At 40.7% G+C, this 13,243-nt stretch overlaps 1 protein-coding gene across 5 annotated transcripts in view; it reads right to left on the reverse strand.

The window, feature by feature from the left end:
* The window catches only part of LOC121858346 (serine/threonine-protein kinase D3-like), a 202,407-nt gene that overhangs the window by 56,277 nt on the left and 132,887 nt on the right, over positions 1–13,243 (reverse strand). For 3 of the 5 annotated variants that reach the window (XM_042354756.1, XM_042354757.1, XM_042354755.1), the window contains one exon: positions 5,386–5,490. The exons of the other annotated variants lie outside the window; for them this stretch is intronic. In XM_042354756.1, the coding sequence (XP_042210690.1) occupies positions 5,386–5,490 (105 nt within the window). The remainder of the gene's footprint in view (positions 1–5,385; positions 5,491–13,243) is intronic. 5 annotated transcript variants of the gene reach the window in all.

The following is a 13,243-nucleotide window of genomic DNA, read 5'->3' on the forward strand; positions in this document are numbered from 1 at the left end:
TGGTTTTGATGCAGTTTTCTTAATAGATCATGTAGAAATAATAACACCTTTCTTGGAAGACATTATGAGACAATTTAATCTTCTAAACTGCAAAAAAAAAAAATTTAGTGTGATGGACAGTGCTTCTGCTCACTATGGATCACCCATGCTAGACACCATATGGTCATTTTCAAGAGTTATTTGCAATTATTGAAAAAGTAGAAGAGCTGAAATACAGAATTTCCAAAAGTATCAGAATTATGTAAAATTACAAAATGCAGCAGATGCCTGCTTTATGCAGGGGAAGTTAAAATAAATGGTTGCATAAAAAGAGCCACTTACTATATGTACTGTACAGTATAGTACAGTGTTTAATAGGAATGTGTTGAAGGACTTTTACTGATCCCCCCTAAACAAAATCATCATTTCTAACACCTTCAGAATAAATCTTAGGAAAAATCACCTAAAAAAAAAAATATGTAATAAAATAAAACAGGTACCTGTACTACTGTACTTCTACCTGGGCATTTCTTATTCTTGTTATTATCTTTGCTGAGAACTGCTTAGCACATCAGTGAGTTCCTTATTTTGTTGGCATTCTTCTTAATGGTATGATTTGTGCTTTCCCCAAGGCTAAACAGATAACTAAGTGCATACACACATTCACCTACTCCAGTTTGCCTCAATACAGTACAGTGAACCCTCACTTTACGCGATTAATTCAACTCACAGGGTACCGCGGAAAGTGAGAAACGCGTAAAGTGAACAACATAACATATGGGATTAATTGAAATAGAGACCGGGCCGACCCCCAAACTCCACTTTTTCAGACACAATACCTACGTTGTAGTAAAAATAACTTCTTAATTTTATGATGGTATGCACACACAATTAATAATTAAGAGAAATATCAATAATATTAGGTTTTTTAACACTTACATTAGTAGAAAAGATGGCTGGGCACACGCGGATGGGGGGTTGTATCAATTGTATCACTATCCACCACAGAGGCTTGCAGTGCCTCTTTGTCAAACCCCTCAAAGTCCATAGAAGTCCATATCCTCACTATAATTATCACTATCACTGACTTGGGCTGGCTGTGGTGGGTGGCGGGTGAAGAACTCGGTAATGTTTTGATGACTGGGCGACCTTGTGCGCACCCTGCTTACACAACATGGTGGATGGCGGGAGAGGGCGGAAGAGATGGCGGGAGGTTTGGAACCAAAAATGGCGCGGCTCGCCAGCCGCTCTCCGCGTAAAGGGGTACACGCACCGCGGAATGTGAGCATTCCGGTTTCGGCAGGGTACCGCGTAAACGTGGAATGTGGGACCGCGTAAAGCGAGGGTTGACTGTACAGTAAAATATTTCCATGTGTCCACTTTCGCTTCTTCAGTGGAATAAGTACAGGGGTTCAGTGATGATACTGCACCACTGCACCAGCAATGACAAATCCACAACCAATAAGATGAGAAGACAGCAGCATAAGTTGTACACAACTAAGGAAAGTGCAACATTAAGTGAGGAAGTATGTGGGCTGCCTCAGGTGACTCCTCACTCACCGCTCCACCCACTCCAACAAAGCCTCACACAGCCCAATTGCATAGTGTAGTCCACCTGTGCCTGCACTGGTCACATGAGCTTCACATATCCAACCCAGCCAGTCACATGACTTAAAATTTTTCTCAAACAGAGCAAGAATGTGGAAGAAATAGGATCTTCATAAAATAGCAAAATTTAATTAAATGTAGTCAACTGAGGCAGGGAAGACCTGCATTGACTAATAAATTATAAAGGTTTTAGTGCACTCAATACTGCTAAAACATATGAAATGCCTATCCTTGCAATTTTCATTGGACTGATGGAATAGATTGATCCTACGAAAAGACTGAACTTTATGGTATTGTTAGCACATCTTGAAAATTTGCCCTAAACAATGCAGTTTTGAACTGTACTGTGGCTACATTAATTCAATATCCATTATCACCTAAGATTATTTTTCGAGATTAATTCAAACAGTTAGTACAGGTAGTATAAACTTCTTACAGGGTTGCACTAATCCCTATCACCTAATCCAAGTAACCCCCTATACAGTATAGACAGTTGCACCAACACTAGTAGTACTCTCTTTCTCTTTCTCTCTCATAAAACAACTTACACCTTGTAAGGTGACCAATAAGCCTATTTTTTTTTTTTTTTCAAATCTCATAATCTATATGTGTGTGATCCTGCATTTTGGTCTTTGAAAAATCATAAAATTTGAACCCACAAGCAACACCCGTGAAAGGATTTTAAATATGTATGCACAAACATATAGGTACAGTATATAGTGCTGAGAAATAAGTGACTTTTGGAGTAAGATGAAGTTTTTATTTTTCAGCCAACAAGGCAATACTGTACAGTGGTACCCCGATTTACGCGGTCAATTGAACCCACAGGGTACCGCGGAAAGTGAAATCTGCGTAAAGTGAACAGCAGAACATATGGGATTAATTCCAATAGAGACTGGCCCGACCCCCAAACTCCACTTTTTGACGACACAAAACTATGTTGTAGTAAAAATATTATCTTAACTTTATGATGGTATGCACACACAATTAATGTAGAAGAGGTTAGGTTAGGAAAAATAAAGGTTAAGTTAGGAAAAATAAAGGTTAGGTTAGGAAAACTAAAGGTTAGGTTTAACACTTACGTTAGTAGAAGAGATGGGTCGGCATACAGGGATGGAGGCTAGTTCCGAGGCAGAGGGCAGATTACTGGCCCTCAGGTGAATCACCATCACTTGGAGAATCACCATCACTATCCGTCATAGTTGTCAGGGCCTCCCTGACAATTCCCTCAAAGTCACCTTCACTGTCACTATCACTGGCTCTGGCTGGCTGTGGTGGGTTGCGGGCAAAGAACTCGGTAATGCTTTTTTGACGGCTAGTGTTGATGTTGTCTTGATACACCTTGATGTACGGCTCTATAGCCTGCACCAGCCGGGTATGGAAGACTTCATAGCGGTCATCGTCATGGTCGTTGGAAAGGAAGAGCTTCAATTTCTCTGCACACTCGATGGCACCCTTAATATTACTATGCGTTAACTTGTGTTCTTCTGGGATTGATGCACCACCTTCCTCTTCACTGACGTGATCATCTTCCAACATCTCGTCGGCAGTCATTTCAGGATCTCTGATCACCTCCAGGATGTCTTCGTTGGTGGTCTCGGAGAAGCCTTCAGCTGTAATACTGTGCGCAGCTTCTCTTGCAAGGTCCAATGCCACTGTCACAGACTGAACCTCACCAGTCACAGGTCGACTCCGTCTCTCATCTGGTATACCATGCAACACATGCCTCCATGTGTGACGAATCGTAGCTATAGACAGCTGATCCCATGCCTCCACCAAGAAGTCCACAGCTTGTTTGACGTAAAATTTTTTCCAAAACTGTTTGACGAGAACTTCTTGATTCACCACCTCTTGTTCCTTGTCCTCGCCGCTTTTGCTCTCGCTATCGGTGTCACCCAGGTTACGCAACTCATCCTTGGTGTTGGTACAGTTGTTCAGGAGCTTAAATTTTTTTGCAGAGTATGCAGCTTTCACATTGCAGATCAACTCCTGGCCCATGGGCTGGATTAATGACGTAGTGTTGGGAGGAAGGAAGACCACTTTTACGTCGCGGTGATGATCCATAAGTAGTGGCGAGTGTCCTGGTGCGTTGTCAAGGAGCAACAGAATGTTGAATGGAACATTCTGTTGCTCGCAGAATTTCTTCACGTCGGGAACGAAACAGTCATCAAACCAGGAGAGTGACAGAGCAGAGAACATCCACGCCTTACGTGCGGTCAGCCAGTGGACATTGATCTTGCTCATGTCCACGTTCTTATAGGTGTGCGGCTTGCGGGCTGTGTGAATCACCAATAACTTGGGTTTACAGGTACCAGAGGCATTGGTGGTAAAGAGGATGGTGATGCGCTCCTTCTGCAACTTCCGGCCCCGAATCTTGCTGGCAGACTGGACAACGAAGGTCTTGGAAGGTAGCTTTTTCCAAAAGAGACCGGATTCGTCCATGTTGAGCACCTGGTCGTCGGTGTACTGCCCTTCCTCCATAACCTCACGTAGGAACGGAGGAAAATCTCTAGCCGCCGCACAGTCAGCACTCGCTTCTTTACCACCAATGTTGATGTTGGTGATCTTGTTCCTCTTCTTAAACCTATGCAGCCAACCAGAGGAACATTGAAGGGTTTGGGCTCTGCAATTCCCATCTTACGTGACACTGCTGCGTACAGTTCACGGGCGTACTCTTGAACGGATCGCGTGTCCACCGCCATGTTGCGTCACGCCTGACGAATCAAGTAACTCACCAGCAAATTTTCAACCTTTAGCAGCACCTTCTTCTGGCATTACTTGATCATTGAAGCACCTGCAGACTTTGTGATTCTCATGTGTTCTTTGATCTTGGCTGCATCCTTCTTAATAGTACGAATCGTAGATTCGTTGACTCCATGTTGGCGTGCGAGATCAGCTTGACGTGTTCCTTTCTCCAAATCTTGAATGATCTTGTATTTCACTTCGTAGCTTAGGGAACGTCGTTGCAGAAATTCAGATCAGCAACCTGGGACTTGGTCACAATTTTTGTGATGCCATATGGCAACAGGGGCTACCATTACACAACACTTTATGCTTTCAATATCTTCCCAGGCTGTAGTACCTCCCTGTTTCATAGTTGCCAACTACCTACTACCTAGTAAAGTTTGATTTACACGGCCATTCTCAAGAACGTAACTACTGTACAGTGTAAATCCAGAGATAGCTGTACAGGTATTCATATTTTTCCAAAACACAGTACAGTATAGTACTTCGTAACAAACACCTTACATCAGTAAGCCATGCAAAAACTACACAAATGCATTAAAATTACCTGAGAATTTGCTGCAAAAATACTTCCCTATCCAGTTCCAATTATGAAACTTTTGACTTACAGTATATAATCATAATAACATTCAGATAATCATTTTTCTATACACAATTACACATTACATAAATGTTGCTTACAATTACTTGCCTATATCATTATTATAATTTATGACATCAATGCCACATTTTGCATACCGGTAGGTTTTTTCAAATAATTAACAAACCTTAACTTATATTCAATATACAGTAGTACTCGTATGAAGAAGTTAAATTTTCAGAGGATTACATTACAAATTCCTACATAGTTCAAGTACTACCCAGATTCCATAGTATGTACTAAATAAAACTCCATGCATAATCATAATTCAACTTTCTAGTACTGTACTACAAGTAGCAATCTAAATAAAAGTAAATAAAGATTCTATACACAGTGAATCTTCAGTGTGTGATAACAATGTGCTTTGCAAATGAACTTGCCATTTATCAATATCTATGGTGGTCTTGTCTCACCTTAATTCTTCCAGCCAGTTCTTTCTCCACCCAAGCTGGTCTACCAACTGATCCACTGAAGGACGGCCGACCAGACTTCATGTTTGGACTGGAAGTTGTTGAAGTCTGCAAATGCACATTGCAATATTTCAAGATAATTTTGAACCAACACAAAGATGAACTTTTTGAAAAAGGAACTGCAAGGAATGCACTACAGTACATATAGATGCAGTTAGTTTCTCTTACTAAATGCAATGTTCCATCACAACCTCAGAGACAGGAAGAAAAACTGGTAAAAACATAAATGATGTGATTGCAGCAAATGTTCAACTACTATGGCATGATGTAACTTTGTCTACAGAAACTACAACAACCAAATATCAAACTAACAAAATGGTGCAACAGAGATTGACCACTCACAAAACTGGGTAGTTTTCTCTTAGTTAATTTTATGCAGCATACTATAAATCATCATTGTACAGTATTTCAAAATATTTGTTAAGGTATAATACTGTACAGTAATTGTAAACATCATACTGTACTGTCAGGAGTAATTATGATGTAACTCAAAATTAAATCAGCTACTGTGGTACACTTTCTTTATTTTCTACTTACTGAAAACAGGAATACAGTAACTTCAATGGCAAAAATAAAGGACTGAACTTGGAATTCTCATTTTATGACTGAGGGGAAGAGTCTGGGGAACTGTGATATTCCTTTCACAGAGCATCCCTAGTAAGTGCCTGCCTTGACCAAGGGTCTGGCTGCATTCTCAGGCAGGAACATTTTCTAACATGAAGCAGTGTTAAGGCTGCAAAAATGTCCACATAATCTGGTGGAACTTCAAAAAGCAGGAAAAATCCCTGACCTGGATCACAAAACTTCAACCCTAAGGGTAAGAACACAAAGAGAGCATGTTACCCGCTTGCTGGTTACCAGCACCGACCGGCACTGACAAGCGTCATGAATGTGACCATGCTATCAAGTGCGGCCGCAAACAGTAGAAGCATGTTGAAGCTTGTCGGCGCTGGTTGCACGCGCTGACAAGTTTGCCAGAATGAACAGAACATTCTTTTCCCGCTTAACTGCGCGGGTAGACATGTTGAGGCGGGGCTAATTGTGCGAGGTGTTTTTATTAATACAGTATTTTTCATGGTGGAAGTAGAGATTTTGATCGCCTGCATGTTTGAGAGTCCTGCAGTGTGGGACGAGAGGGAGAAAATACATAAAAAAAAAAAAGAAATGTTATAGACAAATCAGGGGTGGATCCAGGAATATCAAATGGGGGTGGGAGGGTCCAAGAAGTTGTGGATGTGGGACCATGGCGAACAAAGCGAGCCCACCCAGTTGGGGGTCTGGACCCTATGACCCCACCTGGATCCGCCCCTGTAAAAGTTGGGCTAAAATCAGCAAAAAATGAACTGTGACGGTAAGTAAACAGGGCCGGTATACACAAAACTTTTAAGTGCTACCAAACAGTTGTTAAGGCTGATATTTTCTTGTTAAGCACTAATAGTACACACACAAAACTTTTAAGGGCCTTAATAGTACAGTAATCCCGTATTTTTTGCAGGTTTTTTTCATCGTGGTTTTGAACATTCGCAGTTTTTTACTAAAAAATTATATATATATAAGATTCTTCACTTCGGTTAACGAGCAAACCCTCGGTTAACGAATTCCTTATGAATTTTTCCCAACATGTTTTTGCCTGCATATTTGGCTGCCCACCAGCTGTAGTATTAGTCCGTCAATACAGTAATCGGTTTTAGGGCCTAAATTCCTTACCATTTTAGTAAATATCAAGAAGGTTGTACTATTCAATAATTTTAAAAGTTTTATATTAAATTTTTTAGTCATTTTAACAATTATTGAACATAATTGAAGTACAGGAAGCTAGTTTTTTGCACGCCAAACAGCCACTCAACACACCAAGCTTGGCGTCAGTTTGTTTACCAGTTCAGAGGAAGGAACATCTTGTTTGAGACTCTTCAACATAAATGCTTTTTTTCTGTGTTATCAGTCAAATTATTGGTCATTTTGAAATATATTTTACATATTGACAATATATAATGCAGTGCAGTGTTGATTTAAAGAAAATAATCTTGAATTACACCAAGTGAACTAAAATTTTATGGGTGAAATGGCGGCATGGGGTGACTTCTCTTCCACCCCAATGCCTTCTCTTCTCCATTCTCCTCCACCCCCATTCTAATTTTCATCATCATCATCATCATCAACCAGGAGCTTTCTACATGCACACCTCAAAGTAAGTGTACTTACTGCATTTATTTTTAATTTGTATATAATTTTCGGTGAGCTGGAACCAATTACCCAAAATCCCATTGAAACAATGGTTTCTGTTAACGAAATTTTCGGTTAATGAATGACCTTCTGGAACGAATTGTGTTAGTTAACTGACGACCACTGTAATGTTAGTACTGTACAGTGCATCAGTGATCAGTGTGACCACTGGGCCATGAGTGGATAGCATGGCGTGGTGCTACCTGAGCTGTTTGGTGGCCACAGGTACAGTGATTCCTAAAAGAATATTTGCGGTTTTGGCTTTTCGCTTTGGTTTCAGGAACATAATTCCCGCGAAAAACACGGGATTACTGTACTGTTAAGTTAAAAGACCTCGGGAGCACTTTTAAGTCAGGTAATAGTAGTCTGTTAGTTGATACCCTGGCGAATCAACAACAACATCAGCGGTGGCAACGCATTTATTGAGAAAGGCGAGATATATTTAATGAATATACAATAGTGTGTATATATTAAAAATAGTGTGAATATATTGTGCGTATTCCCTCTTTATAGCAGAGATCTTCTTTCTTGACTTGGACAATACTGAGAATCAGCGTGTCTCACTCTGCCACTGACCTCACTACACCAGGAACTGCAGCATTGACTCTCACGGTGATTTCCAGCCATGCCCTCTTTGGTTATTTTGCCACATGAAAAATATATTTTTTCGATAAATTTCTTGCTGTTTTAGATGATTCTGATATTTATCTTTGCCCCAAAGAGAAATGTCAGAATCATCTAAAACAGTAAGAAAACTCGCAAAAAATTAATTTTTCATGTGAAAAGAAAAGTGATGGGTGGTTAACGAAATGAGAGCGACGCTGTTTGTAACTATAACATCAAATTGGGACTTAGAAAAATTTGTGATTTTTACAACTAATAAATCACGAATATCGCATTCATTTTTGGAATGCGCCGCTTACTTCAAGTAAATTCTTTCGTTACTCAATGAGATCCACTAAATGGTAAGAAATTTATTTTAAAAAGGTGATGGGTTGATAACGAAAAATAACCCCCTCTCTTTGCCTTTATTATTCAGGAAAGCCTTCAAGCAGCCATTCAATATTAACCTTTTCTCTTCAATGGCATCCACCAATAATAAAGTCTGGTCTGCTGTCCAGTTAGGCTTCCTTTTCTATCGTGGAGTTGAGACTTCCATTTCCTCAATAACACGATTGTTTACAAACAGCACGGCAAGGAAACGCCACAGATGACTATCCTTGGTTAATAAATCCTCCTTCAAACTGCATAGATTAGTTTTTTTGGGGGTTTAATGATCAAAATGTATATAAATGTAAATAATGAAATTAATCTTCATAATTTTATTGAGGTTATTTAGCCATAAGACAATTTTATATGTTGAACTCTTGCTATCATTAACGCTGTTTAGCGATACTTAACAAACAACTATTTGTGTGGAAAAAGTTTGCTAGTTAAGCTTTGTGGAAACTTTTAAATTTTACTGCTAGCTAACAGTACTATTATGTCATTAGCATAAAAGTTTTGTGTATACGGGCCCAGGCTTTTTTAGGGCAAGTGAAGGCGTGATTTCAAACACATACTTTGTTGACATTAATGAAATAAAGTGTACACAAATTTAAAAAGTAAATAAACTGTAGGCAAATCAAATTAAAATTTTAAAGATAAAATAAACAATAAATTTTAAACATTTAAAAAGTTTAATACTAAAGTACTTGTATAACGATTTTCCATAAGCACTTTAAAGCAAAAGAAAATCTTCATCAGATGACAAGCTAGACATCTTTACTATACGACAGCAGGACCACAACTCACAGATAAACCTGCATCCTCTGTGTCTGCCTACCAGCGCTGGATACCAGCAAGCGGGTAACCTGTATTCTGTGTGTACTATCGTCCACAAAATTCGTGTCCACTACCCACCCACAGTGAGGTTTCGAATAGCCTTGAGTCTGAATTTTCGAAACAGCAGGGGGAAATGCCATGGTCAGCCAACAGATGTCGCCCACTGTAGAGTGTGTGTGTGTGGGGGGATAGAGGAGGTGGGGGTTAGTCTAGTAACAGGCTGTGTGTAGGTGGAGCATAACATCGTGAATTCCGCAATCACTGATAACAATAAGAATGTCATGAAGATAGTTAATATTATTAAGCATGGTGAGAGATGTGTAACGGGTAAATAAAAGCACTACAATGACCATATCTCTGCCGTTCATGGCTACGGCGGTGCGAATGATGGGCACACCAGTGATTAATTCTCCGTGACTACCATTACTGGTAGTCACGGAGAATACACAAGTTGTTACCAAGGTTGGCGCCACCCACACCAGGGGAAGGAGGTGATGTCGAACACTGAAACATGCCGAGGTCTCATTCCTACCATCGTCGTCACCAACAGGTAAGTCACATTAATTTGTCACCATAGCCCATGTCGTCCTTATACTATTGCAGGGTGTCCCATGAGTGACAGCAGATATTTGTAGAGGTGAAAGAATATGTGATATTGAGTTGAAAATCTTCTATACACATAAGAATTTTTCGGTTTATTTTAGGCGTGAGTTGGGTTGTAAAAATTACACAGGGCAAAAATTTTGCCATGTTATATTTTATTTTTCTTACCAATTGCAGCCATACTGTGTGCTGTTGTAATCCTTATTGGTGGATTACATAAGGCCTATTAATAGCGTGAAAACCCGTTTGAAGATACTGTAATGTTCCATAACTTGCATTAAACAACATCATATGTTCACGAGTTTCAACTCCGCGCCTGGCGCCCCCCTATTCTACCCATGGCGACAATTTGGACTACTGTAATGAACACTCACAGAACCGACGACATGGCTCCTCCCCCTTGTATTTAGAATTAAAACCTTTACAATAAAGGTCAATCCCACGTAACTTGAGCCGGATTAAGATATGTGGAAAAAAAACAAGCAACACCCATGGCCACCCCCCTACCCCAACCTAAAATCATAACCACCACGTCTCTATCTCCATCCGTTTCCCTCTATCCATAATAAAAAGTGTAACCCTACTCAGAAAAAATAATGAATGGGCCCTCCAAACACACTAAAGATGAGGTGCACCCCACCCAAATATGGAGGGGCCCTCCATTTCCTTTCGCCTTCTTTTCTCCACATCCTTTCCACCCTCCTATCGCCCCAGTCACCCCAACCTACCACCCAATACCATGCAGTGGGCAGAAGGCCACACACCTTCTCTCCTAAAAGTCTGTTCCGTTTAACCCACATTCTTTCACTACTAAACCTTCTTCCCCCTTTCCTATATTTCACTATCGCTATCTCCCGCCTCGACTCCGCCATTTGTAATGGTTGCCTTGCGTAATTTGTAAAATCCACCTCACGGCTAAACGTAAACCGAAAAATCCATATATGTATGGAAAACGTTTTTATATAACGAACCTGAACGTAATGTAACCTATTACAGTTATATGTAATCTGGGACGAACATGTCAAAGCTGAAAATTGTCAAAGAATTATGTAAAGCAGTGGAAAACCATATATTTTGATTATCGGCGAGGCTAACTACCTATAAACAATTAATATTTGACGATTGGTAAAAGTCCTGGGAAAATGAACCAACAAGTCATAAGCTAAAAATTATCAAATCATCAGTTTATCCTTGGTCATCATCAAAATAATCCTCTCGACATCACGAAACTATTCTGAATCGTCTAAGAATTGGGCATACGCGATTGACGCATGGGCAACTAATGTCTTCCCCTAATGGAGCCCCACCTATATGCTCCAATTGCCAAACACAAATAACAGTCCAACAAATTCTCATTGAATGCCCTATTTATAATCGGTATCGAACAATGTGCTTCACTAACCCTACAATGTAAGATATTTTAGCAGAGACCCCAAAATTTTCAGTTTTGACCTTTTTGAAATACTGTAATCTCCTCCAAACAATATAACACTAAATTATAGAAACACAAATATGTGTTAACTAATCCCTCTGGCCAGTTCTAGGAGAGACTCAAATGGGCGTCAGTGGTCTGGTTAAACTAAATCTTGATGATGATGATGATTATCGGCAAATGTTCATGCTAAAGTCACAGGGGTGGTGGTAGAGGTTTTGGTGGGGGTGGGGGGGGGATCCACTTGCAGTTCACTATGAATACATGAAATAGGAAGGCTTTCTTGGGCAGTTGACCCAAAAAGATTTACCAAAACGTTATGTCAGAGTAATAATACTTAACCTAGGTGTTACTAATAACATTAATTTACTCTCATATACAAAGCCTGCATCAGTTACCACAACATAATATTACTCTGCCATTTCAGATATGCCTGCAGGACGAGCAAATTCGTCGGCAGTGATTGCTGAGCGAGGCCAAGTCATCGGGATGTGGAGAGCCGGGGCAACTGTGCAGAACATTGCTCTCGAAGTGGGGAGGAGCACCAAGATGATTAGGAGGTGGTTCAGCCGGTGGGAGGAAGAGGGCTCAGTGGAGACGAAACCTCGAAACGGGAAGCCACGAGTAACTTAGGCAAGGATGGACGCCATGATTTTTGGCAGCTGCAACAGCATATCCAATGGGAACATCAGTGGAGCATACAAGAAATCTGGGCCTCAACTGCCATCACATGACGACGAGACGCCGACTTCATGAAGCCGGGATCGACTGCCATATTCCAGCTCACAAAGGGTGGCTAACACCTACTCACAAGGAGTGTTGCCTCGGCTTTGCATTGGAACACCTTCCACATAGAGAAGAATACTGGAGAACATTATATTTACCGATGAAACGGTGTTCAGGTCAGTGGGAGCCGAAGCAAGGCAGTGCTGGCGCCCCCCCCCCCCAACACACACTACCATGAGAAACACATTCAACATCGCGCAGTGAGAGGTAGGGTGTCAGTGTCATTCTGGGGGTGGATGTGGGGACATGGGCCAGGTGAACTGGTCAAGATCAATGGCCGTTTCACTGGTGAGCAGTATGTAGACATCCTGGAGCAAGTGCTAATTCCTACAGTCTGGGCTATGGCAGTTCCAGCCCCCCACACTATCAGGCTGGTTCATGACAACAGTTCCATTCATACCAGCAACATAGTGAAGGACTACCTCCAGGATCACCCTGAAATTGAGGTCATCGACTGGCCAACACTAGGATGTGATATTAATCCGATTGAACACATTTGGGCCATGATGAAACGTGATTGGGATATTGGGGAGCAGCGAACCTGTGCAGCAATAGAGGCCAAAGCTTACAACGTGTGGGAGAGTATACGTCGACGACCAGGGGTGTGCCTGAAGCTGGTCTACTCCATCCCTAATCGCCTTGATGAAGTCCTGAATGCAATGGGTGACTGGACCAAATACTAAGATGTGTGTATTGGTGTATTGTTTGGATTTTAGTATTGTTTGTAAATACAATTAATATATATTAACTCACCTACAGTGTTATCTTAAATCCATGTCCTTAATGATGTCTTAAACTATATTGTATGAAAATTCATAACAAAGTAACTTAACAGCCACAAATTATGTATTGTGTGGTAGACAATGATCTGTATGACACGTCGTGGAATGTATTGTCTTATAACACAATATATATATAGTTACAATTGCTACC

Source organism: Homarus americanus, unplaced genomic scaffold (assembly GCF_018991925.1).
Source record: "Homarus americanus isolate GMGI-L3 unplaced genomic scaffold, GMGI_Hamer_2.0 scaffold57980, whole genome shotgun sequence".
Taxonomy (NCBI): Eukaryota; Metazoa; Arthropoda; class Malacostraca; order Decapoda; family Nephropidae; genus Homarus; species Homarus americanus.